Source organism: Archocentrus centrarchus, chromosome 13 (assembly GCF_007364275.1).
Source record: "Archocentrus centrarchus isolate MPI-CPG fArcCen1 chromosome 13, fArcCen1, whole genome shotgun sequence".
Classification (NCBI taxonomy): domain Eukaryota; kingdom Metazoa; phylum Chordata; class Actinopteri; order Cichliformes; family Cichlidae; genus Archocentrus; species Archocentrus centrarchus.
Window position 1 is genome coordinate 18,738,659 of NC_044358.1, and position 14,161 is coordinate 18,752,819.

Below are 14,161 nucleotides of genomic sequence, written 5' to 3' on the forward strand. Positions count from 1 at the left end.
GTGGGAGCATCTCAGTGTGACGTTTTTTATGCTCACAATCGCAGTGGAATCATGATACTGTGACTCAGTGATATTTCTAACAGTCTGGCTTTTATACAACAGGTCGGCCTACCTGTGAGACCCTTCCACACTGCATGCTTTGGTTTATGATTCCTGATTTGTGTGATGCACAGCAGACAGTGATATCAAGTCTGTCCATCAGACGCTGAGACTGTCCTCCACCAGAAAACTTTCCCATAGCTTGCTTGTGCAAACTGTAACAAAGACCTACAGTTCCATCCTATAGTTTTGAAGTGCGCCTCTAGTGGTTGTGTGAAAAGTCCATGCAAGTTGTGTAGTCGCCTGGATATTGTGACGAACCTGGACAGGTGGACATATTTAAAGTAAATGATAGAGAGGATTTCAACCCATGTAATTACTGCTTCTGCAGTTGACTTTGTTAAATAAATACTTACATGATGCAGTGCATCTTATATCTTATATCTAAAACTTGAGAACTGAAAGTGGGTTTACTGTCTTTTTCACATGACTGATGTCATGAGATGTCACTTTTTTTTTGTATTTTATTGATCCGGTCTCCCCCATTGCATTTTTTTTTTTTTTTAGTTAAATTATCTACTGCTCACCTTGTTGATATAGATTTTTTTTTTTTGAGAAATGTTTCTATAGAATAATTTGTTTCAAGTGTTATGAGTAGCCTATGCCTTTTCTATGCAATGGAGGTTGCCACATGCGTGTAGAAAAGGGAATATTCCACAACAGCAGGGCATGAAGTCGGCACATGACCAATATATTCATAGTTGGACAATATTTCCCACCTGATGCATGAAGCTGGTAAAGAACTGGAGAGGTCCTTCAGCCTAAGTGAAGCTTCACCATAAGTGGACAAAGGAACGTTTTTGCAGATTGTTCCTTACAGCTGCTGTTAGACTTTATAGGCTAACCATCACTGCTCCCAACAAACAATAGTTTTTCTACATTCATGCCAATATTGCATTTTTTTATCTGATCAAGTGTTTACATAAATGCTGTCATCTACTGTCACCTGATTAGTCTGCACATCTAATTACCTCCGCCAAGGAGGTTATGTTTTCGGTCGCAGGATTACTCCAAATGTTATGAACGAATTTCGATGAAATTTTGTGGGGTGGTTGAAATGACAAGAGGAAGAAGTAATTAAATTTGGCGGTGCTCCGTATCACGATCTGGATCCAGGAATTTTTTAAGATTCTTCACTATTGCGGGATAGGGGGATTTTAATAATTTAGCTTCTAACGCCGAAACACAAGGCACAAAAGCCTGAAAAAAATTAGAGTAACATAGTGACATGTTCTATCAAACAACATAGTGAGGCGACGATCATTTTTTTATCATTTACTGCTCAGATGATCCTAGCATCTGGGAAAGATGCAAGATTATTTCACAGCATTTAGATACACGTATTACAGCGTCAGTGACCCTATGGCCTTGGCGGAGGTTTGCGCTCTGAGTGCTTCTAGTTAATATATACAGCCCATATCTTTCTGTTACCCGCACAGTATTGTATTTTTCCACTCCTTACTGTAAATCCTATTCAGCCTTTTTGTGATGTTTTTTTTTTTGTTTTTTTTTTTTGCTGTTTGTTTCTTATAGCTTTTATTTGGTACATTTTATATTCTTTTAGTGATATATGAACCTGTATACTTTCATTGCCTATGGTTTGGTGCTGACACACCCAAATTTTCTATTATGGAGCAATAAAGGTTTTCTATTCTAATTAATTGAGAGAAGTAATGAACCATGACTTATAACATCACGCATAACCAAGTTACTGTTTGAAAATGTAATATAATTATACTTTGAAAGAAGAATCAACACTTCTGATTTGGAAAATTAACTTTATGTTAACAACTGAACATTCTGAAATCCAAAAACAAAAATGCCTTTTTTCCACACTGCTATATGGTCACAACAAAAGGAAAAAAGTGACTTGATTGGAAATGAATCTGTTTTGTATACAACATGTATACAAACTTCCTTTTTGTGCGATGTAGTTGAAAAAGCATTCTCTAACTAAAACGTTTCCATAAATCGCCACAGGTAAAATACGGCATACTTTGCCATCTCAAAACTTGTCACAAAAACAAAACAGAACCCATTCTGGTCAGAATATTAAACCATGGCAAAAACTTCTTGCCTTTGATCTGTGCTTCTCAAAACTTAATCCCCAAAATGTGCTCATTCACAGCATTCAAATCTGCTGTGTATAACGCTGCATGTGGTTGTATTTTTTTTCTTTTCAGACACTGTCTTGACTACATTTGCCAGGTCACCATAAAGCTCCCACACACACGGAGCTCTCCAGCAGTATGCAGTGTAATGTCCCAAGACCACCTTTGGTCAAGCTCCCTTGAAAGCGATGACTCCTCCAACGTGAATGTCTTTCCTTGGAGAGCCACAATGGAATTTATCTTTGGGGTCACACCATCTGTAGCAATGGCTTTACCAGCTGCAAGATGGGTTTGTCACTGTCAGTCCTGATAACATTTTGAAATGCTGAGCTGTCACAGAAAGCACAGCATAAGCACTGACAAAAGCATCAAATGCACATATGTTCAGCACAGAGATTGTTGATTTCCCAACTCTAATCCACGGGTTTCTGGAAGAGCACAGATAGGCTGCCATGACAGACGCTGCTTCCGCTGTTCGGTTTTATACTTCCGGTTACCCAAAGTTACAGCCAGAGTTAATGACAAAAATCGGTTACTTTGTGCTGTAACAGGCAGCTTTATTAGTTGGAACATGAGCTCGGATTCAACTTGTGCTGTTGTCGGTTGTCACTACATCAGTCTGTACATTTTGTTCTTTTTCCCCCAAATTATACTACTCAGTTGCACATCCTATTACTGTATTTTCTCCTTATGTTTTAAGTTTCCTTTAATGTACAGCCTCTTTTTTTTTTTTTTAACACCATTTTATTTATAGTGTGACACTACAGCATACAGCCTACACAAAGCTTAAACAATGCCTGCCTTCATGTAAACACGTAGCAGTTAGCAAGATGACAGCTGCGTGTCTCCTCGATCACAGCCTTCGGCCAGTCCAGTGTTTCTGTTTCAGTGATCTGAACACTCTGATATCCAGATCAGTGATTTACCTTCCACAGAATAGCTGCAGCATCACTACATGATTTCCCTAATCAGCGATACAGGAACAGCTGACTGTCTCCACCACTCCACTTTCCCTTAGCATGACCCATGCTAAGGGATGCTAGCTGGCCGATGCGCTGGCTCGGCTCTACAGCTGCTTTAAGGAAAACAACGTTGCCTTGTTTGTTCAGCATTACTTTATTGATTTTATTGCTTTGAAGGTAATCTGGTGCTCTTATAATTACGAGACATCCCCGCCATCAACACCTTCGGAAAAAACAAGGTAGGTGATAATGTGGATGTAGCTGACTTCAGGCCATAATTTCATGTCATTTACACAATGACGGGTGAGGCTCTGTTACCCCGCTGCTTTTTAAAACCTACTCCTTGCAATGTATCCACCTCCGATGTTGTACAGTACCATTTAGGGCCAGGTAAAAGAACTGCAGTGTTAAATGTTAACTGAACGGCAAGTGTGTGAGCCCGCAACCGTGAACAACAGCGCAAATGGAAGTAAACAACCAGTTCCGCTATGAATTATGGGTAGTGGCGCGAAGTCAGGAATATTGTGGATAGGTTGATGCAGGTTTCCATTTTTTAAAAGTCCCACACTTTCACACTTTTTGACCCAAAAGATGGATCTGCATGGAGCCATTCAGTGCGGGAAGTGAGATAAGAAGTCCTCTTGCTTTTTTTGGGGTGGAAGAATTAGTCCCTTCCAGTTTTCAACCACGTCTTCATCTGTTGGAAGAATGTTTGTGGTTTCATCGGATTCCACAGAATGGTGAGAATCCATTCTTCTCTTGGTTTCAGCACTGTGGATAGTCACAGATGCAGAGTTTGTTTCTGTAACTTTTGCTAATCCAGATGTTTCCTCCTCATTTTTTGCATTTGCAGAACAAATCCACAAATTTCCTTCAATCAAGGAAAGATAAGAAATAAAGCGATCAACTCGAATGGGCAAGTTCTCGTGTTTAAAAAAAGTTTTACATTTTGAATTCTGCTTCAACAGTGGCTGAGCTTGCTGTGAGGCTGGTGCTTTGAAGAGGGGACCAGTACTCCTGTCCAAAGTGGTAAGTAACTTGCAAGTCTCATTACTGACGTGTGGAACAATCTCAAGGAGGATGGATGGATGTTATCCCTATGCCCATTGGTTGCAGCAACTGACCTGCTTTCCTCACATGTTTGATACCCAGTCCTGTAAGTCAGTCTGGATCTCATCAAAAGGATCCACTTGATGCGCTTCCTTGCATTTTCAGCTGAATAATGATGGAGTCTTCTGTGATCTGCGTTTTTAGATATTTTTTTGCACCTTTCTGATTCGAGAGGGACTCCAGAACTATCATCACCCTCTGCCTCACTGAGGACCACAACAGTGATGGCATGTATTAGCTGTTTTGCATGGTCTAAGCACTGTGATTGAAGAAGCTTTGCTATTGCCCTGACAAAGAAGTCTTGACACGTGCGATTTGTTTTTCAGGCAGTCCCACTGGCAGATAATCTTTATACAGTGTGCCACATCAACCCTCACAAAACAAGGAGGAAGTTTAGCAGACTGGTTCCCAGGTAGCACACAGAAGCTTTTCGTTAATGTATGTCTTCAGATCGGGGTAAGGAGTGAAGGCCTTCACCAGAGCACCGGGAATAGCCAAGGACAGCAGCACCTGTATGAAGCCATTCTGTCAGCCATGCTGCAATTGCATTAATGTCGTGTCTCTGACAGCATTTGCACAACTGGGACTGACCAGTTGTCCGTCAGAACGCCTTGATATAAGATGATGTGGGCAGATGTACCACTACTCCAGTAGTGGCAGAAGAACTTGTCCAGACCAATGTCTCTTATACTACCACTGTGAGGTGTGCTATATTTTAATATACTGCAAAGACAAAATGGGACCTTTTTTGCCTAATTCCAGATCTCTTCTTTCCTGCTTGGCTTTTCGTAGGGTGGCCAAATTTTGGAAGGTGACTTGGCTCAGGATCTCTGATATCCATCAAATCTGATGCCTTCGCTGACCTCCATACAGCTGGCTCTATCCTGCCCTCACACAGCTCTTTGAAATCTGTGCACGAAGGTTTCCAGACAAGAACCTCTTGGATTGCCCAGTGTGCAGGGAAATATCAGTGTCTTCAATGGAACACTGGAGCACCATTGGGCTGTTGACTGTTGGCTCTCTGTCACGTCATTTTAACATGGCCTTGACACTCTTTACAGAAGCCTTTGATATCTATGTAGTTGCTAGTGACAGTTGGATAAACCTTTGCTCTCTGGAACACAAATATACATGTACTTTTGATCTTTTTCCAAATCAGATGGTTAATTACATGACTCTAAATGCCAGGCTTAAAAAAAAAAAAAAAAAAAAAAAAATTCACATATTCCTTTTGCCAGATGACTATTATTATATGCAACTTTTTCAGGTACAAGTTTAATCCATTCCTCAAAAGGGAACTTAAGACTGAAAACCCAAGCAGTCGTCTTGTCCAGAAGAAATGGAGCCGGAGTCAAATTCTGTGTTTTACACTGCTCTCAGGATCACTTTCCAGCTCACTGATCTCCAAAACATGACCAGATGTGTCTGTTCGACTTACAAAGTGTACAGGCTTTGGGAGACCTCTTGTTTTCTAGCTACTGACTTAATTCTGTCCAAATAGTGGCAGCTGGAGTGGCTATTTTGCCATTTAAGAGGATAGTCTCTTTTGAAGTGCAGAGAACGCAGGTCTTAAGGACACTTCCACTAATACCGTCTGGTCCAGCCGCTTTCCTGGTGTTTACACGTCTAAACGCCCTCCTCACGTCGCGCTCCGTCACAGTGAGTGTCCCTGCCCCTCCAGCCTGGAGGCGGAGGGAGATAATAGCATGAGCTGACCATGCCCCCCCTTTCCTGGCTAGAAATCTTTATCTCATAGGCATGAGGTAAGACTTTCACTGGGTAAAAATAATCTTACTCATCATTAATGCAGTTTGAATTCAAAATGTTACATAACGGACTAAAAAAAAATTGTTTTCTAGAAGAGGATTACACATTTTAGCAGTTGAAATTACAGAACAACCACGTGTCACATCCTGGAACTTCAGCGAAAACACCACCACAAGCACGGTGACCAAACTCAATAAGGTGGTAGCAATAACAGATGGCAAATCTGTCACAAAATTCACCCTATTTGAAGAACTTTCACATAAAATCAAGGAAGGCATGTCATACATCATAAAAACTATAATGTCTGGGGCCAAAGCCCACCCTTACACATAAGCATTACACACAGGACACTTTTTTTCCAGGCCAGTGCAATAACTCCACCTGAAGAACTCATCCAAGCAGCAAAAGACCTACTCCACCCAAACTCTATTCTGACCCCTCTCAGTTCTGTACAAGAGCAGCAAGGATTTGTAACAGTACAAGGTGAAGTGACTACGGTAAGTTAGCTCTGTGCCTTGTTTTTTTTTTTTTTGTTTTTTTTTTTTTCTTAATTAAAAAAAAAAAAACTAGTCCTGATGTTGGCAGCATGGAGGTCTGGTGGTTAGCAGTGGTACCTCACAGCAAGAAAGTCAGATTTTTTTTCGAGTTTAAACTTATGGCCCTGTTTTGGCATGGGGACGGAGCCTCAGATGATGGGACTATGTTGTTCAGCCACTGTGTTGAGCTGTCAGTCATGATTCCACTTCTATAAATTGACAAATTCACAATAAATTTCACAAAGAAAAGGTTACTCAAACTCAGTTTCAAGCAAAGAATATACACACTAGACATCATTGCTATTACCAATAATATTGAACTCAGAAACCAACACTAAATTCCACACTTTGTCATGAAGTAAACGTACCTCGTTCCACTACCCAAAGGCGCTATTTAAAGTAAACAGATGCCATTCGCAAGAACATCTACTTAAAACAAACAGTGGAACAAGAATCCTTCAAGATAATGTGTAATTGAAATGAATCCAGGGAGGCAAACTTACCCAAATGTCTAATGAAGAAGGCAGAAACCGGAGAAAATCCCAACGCTACACCACACAAAGCAAACTAATGAGGCAGAGCTACTAATTGAAGGCAGATGAGAGCCTGATTCCTACTTCTTCTCAGCCCTCACCTAACCCCAGCGGACAGTCTACCCCCTGGTGGCCACTCCAACACAATTCGGTGTCAGCTACACACACACACACACACACACACACACACACACACACAGCATAGATAAAGAGCTGTTTGCGGGACATCACATTAATAAGGTCAGAATGTATGTATTGGCATTACAAACATAATTATTCAATTATTCTGTTCCAAGCTTCACAAACCAAGCCACGGTAAGATTATAATCACTCTGCTTGTTTTACATTTTCTGTCCACGTGATGGCGCAGTATAGCAAATTATGTTTCAGCCCATGAGTTCACAATTGGATGGAACCTCCGGTGCTTCATGAAGCTTCCTCTCACTATCACTACTAATCACCACCAAAAGTGGCAGTGTGATGCTTTGGGCAATGTTCTGCTGGAAACCTTGGGTCCTGCCACCCATATGGAATTTACTTTGACACATGCCATCTACCAAACCATGTACACCATTTCATGGAAACAATATTCCGTAATAGCTGTCTCCTCTTTCAGCAGGATAATGCACCCTGCTACAAAGCAAAAATGGTTCAGGAATAGTTTGAGGAGCACAACAATGAGTCTGAGGTGTTGACTGGAAAAACAAGCCCAGGCCTCATAACTTACAGAACTTCAAGGATCTGTTGCTATTTTCTCAGTATAGACACCACAGCACACCTTCATGGGTCAAGTGGAGTCCCTGCCTCGATGGTTCAGGGCTGTTTTGGGTAGCAAAAGAGCGACCAATGCAATATTAAACAGAGATTCAATAATCACAAACATATTAATATTCTTAAAAACTAAAAATAAACCAACAGTTCTAACCCAATCTATACATCATAGGACCTGGTACAAAGAAGATAAAGTGTAGCTAACACTTTGCTTATATAATCTCAACTGACTTTATGATGACATAAAATAAGTGTTTTGTTTTATAGACATAAATATGGGGCTTGTAGCCACTATTTAAGTTAAAATTATAGTTCAAAACTCAATTTCAGCAGTAAGTAACTTAATTTGACTCATTCACAAAATCAATAAAATTTAATGGAATGAACAGCAGAAATCTGTGAAGCTACGTTCTCTGATTTTATTAGAATAATTTAAAAGTGCATAATGTCCACATGCATAATGTGTTAAACTGTAGTCTCTCGCTCTACAAATAGAAATCTGGAACTTAAAAAAACAAGGTACTTAAAAAAAAAGATTTAATACTACTACTAGTACTACTAATACTAATGATCATGAGAAGGATGATGCAGTTTTCAGTTTTTTTGCTGTGTCATGCTGACATGACACAGAGGGAGTGGACGGGCAGCCGGTTTATCTTATTGTAAACAAATGAATAAAGCTCATAGGTGCAAGTCATCATCCATTATAACACTGCAAATCAGACTGTGTAAAAGTTCATTACTAACAATTGGTACAAAATGTTTTATGTTAAACAGCATTTTTTGTTTATTTCCACAATGCTTTGGTAATTTATGGAAGTTGTTTTCCTCCACTGAAGCACAAAAGCATACTTAGAGTAGAATGGGAGGCAGAGCCTTCAGCTTTCAGGCCCCTCTTCTGTGGAACCAGCTCCCAGCTTGGATTCAGGAGACAGACACCCTCTCTATCTTTAAGATTAGACTTAAAACTTTCCTCTATGATCAAGCTTATAGTTAGGGCTGGATCAGATGACCCTGAACCATCCCCTTAGTTATGTTGCAACAGCCCTAGGCTGCTGGGGGGTTCCCATAATGCACTGAGAGTTTCTTTCATTCTCTTTACTCTCTTTATACCCCACTCTGTATTTAATCATTAGTTATTATTAATCTCTGACTCTCTTCTACTGTGTGTCTTTTTCCTGTCTCTCTCCCCTCAGCCCCAACCCATCGTGGCAGATGACCCCCCCCCCCCCCCCCCCCCCCCCTCCCTGAGCCTGGTTCTGCTGGAGGTTTCTTCCTGTTGAAAGGGAGTTTTTTCCTTTCCACTGCCACTAAGTGCTTGCTCGTAAGGGGGTCATTTTGACTGTTGGGCTTTCTCCGTAATTATTGTAGGGTCTTTACCCTCACAATATAAAGCACCTTGAGATGACTGTTGTTGCGATTTGAGTTTGAAAGTCAAATACTGAGACAATAACTTGACATTTTGAATGGTGTAGAGCACAGAGTACTAAACATCTGTTACATGAGATAAGCTTTGTTTGCTAAAGCGTGGGCAGTGCAATTCAGTAGATATGGCGTGTTAATCAGTCAAAGCTTTCCATTCTGACGAATAGTATAAATATGGATTGCTCATGGATACAGGACAGTTGAAGCTCCGGTGTCCACTCAGGTTCGGCGATCCTGTCTTTATACTTGTGGTGCGTTCGTGTGTGTCGCAGGTTATCGTGTCCCGGTTGTGATGGAGCGCTGCGGGGCAGAGTGGCTCTGGTGAGTCCTGGATCAAGGACTTCTTAACCAACCGGCCCCAGACTGTGAGACTTGGCCCCCATCTCTCCTCACCCGCACACTGAGCACTGGCTCCCCACAGGGCTGTGTGCTGAGCCCCCTCCTGTACTGCCTCTACACCCATGACTGCAGTCCGGCCCACAATAACAACCTCATCGTCAAATTTGCTGACGACACCACAGTGGTCGGACTCATCTCGAAGGGAGATGAGGCAGCTTACAGAGAGGAGGTCTTGAAGTTGACAGCCTGGTGTTCAGAGAACAACCTGGTACTGAACACCATGAAAACCAAAGAGATCATCATCGACTTCAGGAAGCACAGGACTGACCCAGCTCCCCTCTACATCAACGGCGAGCATGTGGAGAGGGTCCACACCTTCAGGTTTCTTGGTGTCCTCATCTCTGCTGATCTCTCTTGGTCAGATAACATCACAGCTGTTATCAAGAAGGCTCAGCAGCGACTTCACTTCCTGAGGGTCCTCAGGAAGAACAACTTGGACTCAAACCTGCTGCTGACCTTCTCTACCGCTCATCCATTGAGAGCCTGCTGACGTACTGTATCACAGTATGGTACGGCAGCTGCACTGAGGCAGACAGGGTCAGGCTTCAGAGGGTAGTCAAGACAGCACAAAGAATCGTTGGCTGCCCTCTCCCCTCCCTGATGGACATCTACAACCTCCCGCTGCATCAGCAGAGCCAGGAACATCATCAAGGACAGCTCACACCCTGGCTTTGACCTGTTTGACCTGCTGCCCTCTGGCAGGCGCTACAGGTGCATCAAAGCCAGAACAAACAGACTCAAGAACAGTTTCTTCGCCAGAGCAATCACCACCCTGAACTCACACACTCACCCACTGTAACTGTGCAATATTATATTATTCATATTGAACAATATCTGACATTCCTATATTGTGTAATATCCAGTATTCATTCACTAGTGCAATATTCATTCACCAAGTGCAATATTCATCATCTTCATTATTATATGTATACACATATTTACTTTTCTTACAATGTACAGATGCACCAATGTATGTATATATTTTTATACATTCTATTTTTTGTATATTTTACACATTGTTTATTTCTGTATATCTCTTGATTATATTGATCATACTAGATTATAATATTTTCATAATATTTTTATTTTAGAGAGTTTGATTTCTGTTACATGGCACTGAACAGGAGTGGCCCTCCATCTCATTGTACATCCTGTATAATGACAATAAAGGCATTCTATTCTATTCTATTCTATTCTACTTTTATATTTGAATGCATTTCAGAGCCTTTTTCACTTTTACTTTAGTAATAAAGTTTAGTCAGTACTTCAGCTTTTACCAGAGTATTTTAACACAAGTATGTGTACTTTCTTTAAGTTAAAAATGTCTCTGCTTGTGCCACCTCTGCTCATCACACATCTTGCTTTATACAGTTTTCTATTTTTTCCTTGATATATACAAAAATAAAGTCTTTGGGTAGCTGTCCAGTTAGTAAGTAGTCTTTTTATTTCATGCATGATCACTTTATCATGCTTCTAAATGATTATTAGGCCAATGAAACATGCCCATTTTGATGTGTCACACAGTCATTAACAGATCCTTGGCAGACCTGTAGATCCGGTTGTTCAGCTGTGATGTACAGACTGAAAAATAATGACAGATTCATACAAATACTAAACACACAATTGTGAAGCTGAATGTCTTTGGTTTCAGAAACTGGCAGCAGAGTGTCAGCATGCCGGCCACCCCGGTGTTTTGGTGCCTTTCAAATGCGACTTGACCAAAGAGGAGGAGATTCTGTCAATGTTTGCAGCCATCAAACAGCAGCACAAAGGCGTGGATGTGTGCATCAACAATGCTGGCTTAGCTCACCCAGAGCTGCTGCTAAATGGCAAAACCAGCAGCTGGAAGAACATGATGGATGTAAGAGCTCAGTGTCTCTGTCTTTTTTTTTTTCTTTTTCTTTTCTGGGGACAATTGCTCTTGGTTTGTCTGCAGTAATATTTTTTTTGTGTGTGCAGTACATATTAAAGTTTCCCAGTAGAACATTGCATTGTAATGAAACAATCACTTTAAAACATGGAAAGAGAGAAAACCCACAAAATAGAACCGGAGTCCTATTCCATTATTCCTAGCTGCAGTATTGAGACAACTGGGCCGCCTTTGAACACTCTTTATTTTTCAAAGTAAACTCTTCAGACCCCGACGGGACACTCAGCTATTTATTAGGATAAGATTGATATACTTTATTTATCCCAAAATTTGGAAGATAGGTGATTTAAAACAGCCAAAACTTGAAAAACCACCCATATAGCTCATTAAAATAAAAGAAAAGTCAACATCACAGTAGATGAAGAAGGTCAAATATTACACAAAAATTGGCAAAAAAAAAAGAAGCTTTTTTCTCTTGGACACAAAAAGCAACAAGTAAATGTATGATTTGGAGGATGTTGATTCCAGATGTTATCCTCACTGCTTTCTGCTTGGTTTCTCGTAGGTAAACGTTCTTGCATTGAGTATCTGCACACGTGAATCATATCAGTCAATGAGAGAGAGAAATGTGGACGATGGGCACATCATAAACATAAACAGGTGTGGTTTTATTTTACTGATGGAGAGTGACGGGCATGTTTGTGAAGGCTGCAGATATAATCATGAGGCAAATACTGTATCTTATAACTCAGTCATGATCATGATTGTGGTTATGAGCTTTGGCGATCTTTGGAGAAGGCCCCGGTGGCTCGATCCCTACTTGCCAAACTGTAGGGACATGAAACCTCACCTTGCAGGTGAGGAAGGAGTTTGTGCTCGTGCATGAGGTTCAGAGGTACAGGCTGGATACAAGGCTCACCTCAGCACATAACTCAAGTTCTGTATCTAGCCTCTTGGAGAGGGGCTGGACTCTCTTTTACTCTGGAGTTGCACCCCAGTGACCGGTGGTGGACAGAGGTGAGTGTACTTGTATCCTCCTGGTTCAGTCCCTGTACACTGGGGATTTCCCAAGTGGACAAAAGGACTTGCTTCCCTGCAAATTTGACTCAGGGAAGCAGGTCCTGACTGTTACCAGTCTATATCCACCAAATAGCAGTTTGAGTCCTTGGAGACCAAGGTGCCTTCCAGGAGTCCCTGGGTATGGTGCTGGAAGGTGCTGGAGACTCCATTGTCCTACTGGGGGACTTCATACTAAGGCCTAAGATCAGATCAGAATATGTTAGTAAACGCTGCCCTGGTTAACAGCTTGTAAACCTTCTTGTATTACAGTTTGTGCGGTCATCAAGTCTTTCCTAATGCTGATGTACATTTCTACACTGCCACCAAGTATGCCGTAACCGCTCTGACTGAGGGTCTGAGGCAGGAGCTGCGTGCAGAAAAAACTCACATCCGAGCCACAGTAAGGTTTTAAAACACTGCAACCAGTTTCAAAAGTGCCTTTAATACCAGTATCAGCTGTTGTGAGATCCATACACAGTACTTCCCTAAGTGCCCTCTTTATTATCTCTCTTTTTTTTTTTTTAGAGTATTTCTCCTGGTGTGGTCGAGACAGAATTTGCATCACGGCTCTACAGGGACAATTCAGATAAAGCAGCTGCTGTATACACTGAATATAAGGTAAAATTATTAATCCTACAGTTAATGAACTGCTGATATGATTACTCGGGTCAAAAACTTAATCTCTTTTGACTTCTCTGACAGTCTCTGAAAGCAAGAGATGTTGTCAGTGCTGTGACATACGTGCTCAGTGCCTCTCCTCATGTTCAGGTTTGTGATTTTCTCTTTTTTTTCAATATTTTATATCACAACTTATTGTAACTGTCCTATTTTAAATATTAGCGGTTTACCCATAATGAGATAAGACTGCCCTACTTCTTTCAGGTGGGAGATATTCTTCTTGAAGGTCTGTAGCAAATGAACCAGAGTTTATTACTCTGGCAACCCCAGCACAGGGACCCAGTCTTCACATTAAAGTGGTGTGATTGGCTGACTACTGACTACTCAACACTGCAAAATTGTAATCAATTCACAGAAGATTGAAAAAATTGAAACTTCTCAAGTTGTTAACTGAGTTCTTCTCAAATCCTCCCCTGCTACCTTTATACAACTGCCCCTACTGGCCAACCCAGATATACCCATGAAAGCATTTTGATTATCAACAGTTTTCTTCTTACTATCCACGGGTTTCTGGAAGAGCACACGTAGGCTGCCATGACAGACTGCTACTAAAATTCGGTTACTTTGTGCTGTAACAGGCAGCTTTATTAGTTGGAACATGAGCTCGGATTCAACTTGTGCTGTTGTCGGTTGTCACTAGGGATGCACCGATCCGATATTCAGTATCGGTATCGGTCCGATACTGGCCTAAATTACTGGATCGGATATCGGAAAGAAATTTAAAAAATGTAATCCGATACATTAAATAACGTTTCGCTCACATTAGCTGCATTACAGGGCTCAGTCGTCTTCTTCTTCTTGTGGGTTTGCGGTTGACCAAACCAGCTTAGAGCTGCATTAC

General features: G+C 41.2%; 1 protein-coding gene across 1 annotated transcript; it reads left to right on the top strand.

The window, feature by feature from the left end:
* Nucleotides 1–11,367: 11,367 nt before the first annotated feature.
* LOC115790867 (dehydrogenase/reductase SDR family member 11-like) lies at nt 11,368–13,919 on the top strand. Its single transcript, XM_030744862.1, has 6 exons — nt 11,368–11,574; nt 12,149–12,243; nt 12,913–13,042; nt 13,168–13,260; nt 13,345–13,410; nt 13,525–13,919. Exons 1-6 carry the CDS (start codon nt 11,455–11,457, stop codon nt 13,552–13,554), a joined length of 534 nt encoding a protein of 177 aa, XP_030600722.1. The 5' UTR covers nt 11,368–11,454; the 3' UTR covers nt 13,555–13,919.
* The last annotated feature ends 242 nt before the right edge of the window (nt 13,920–14,161 follow it).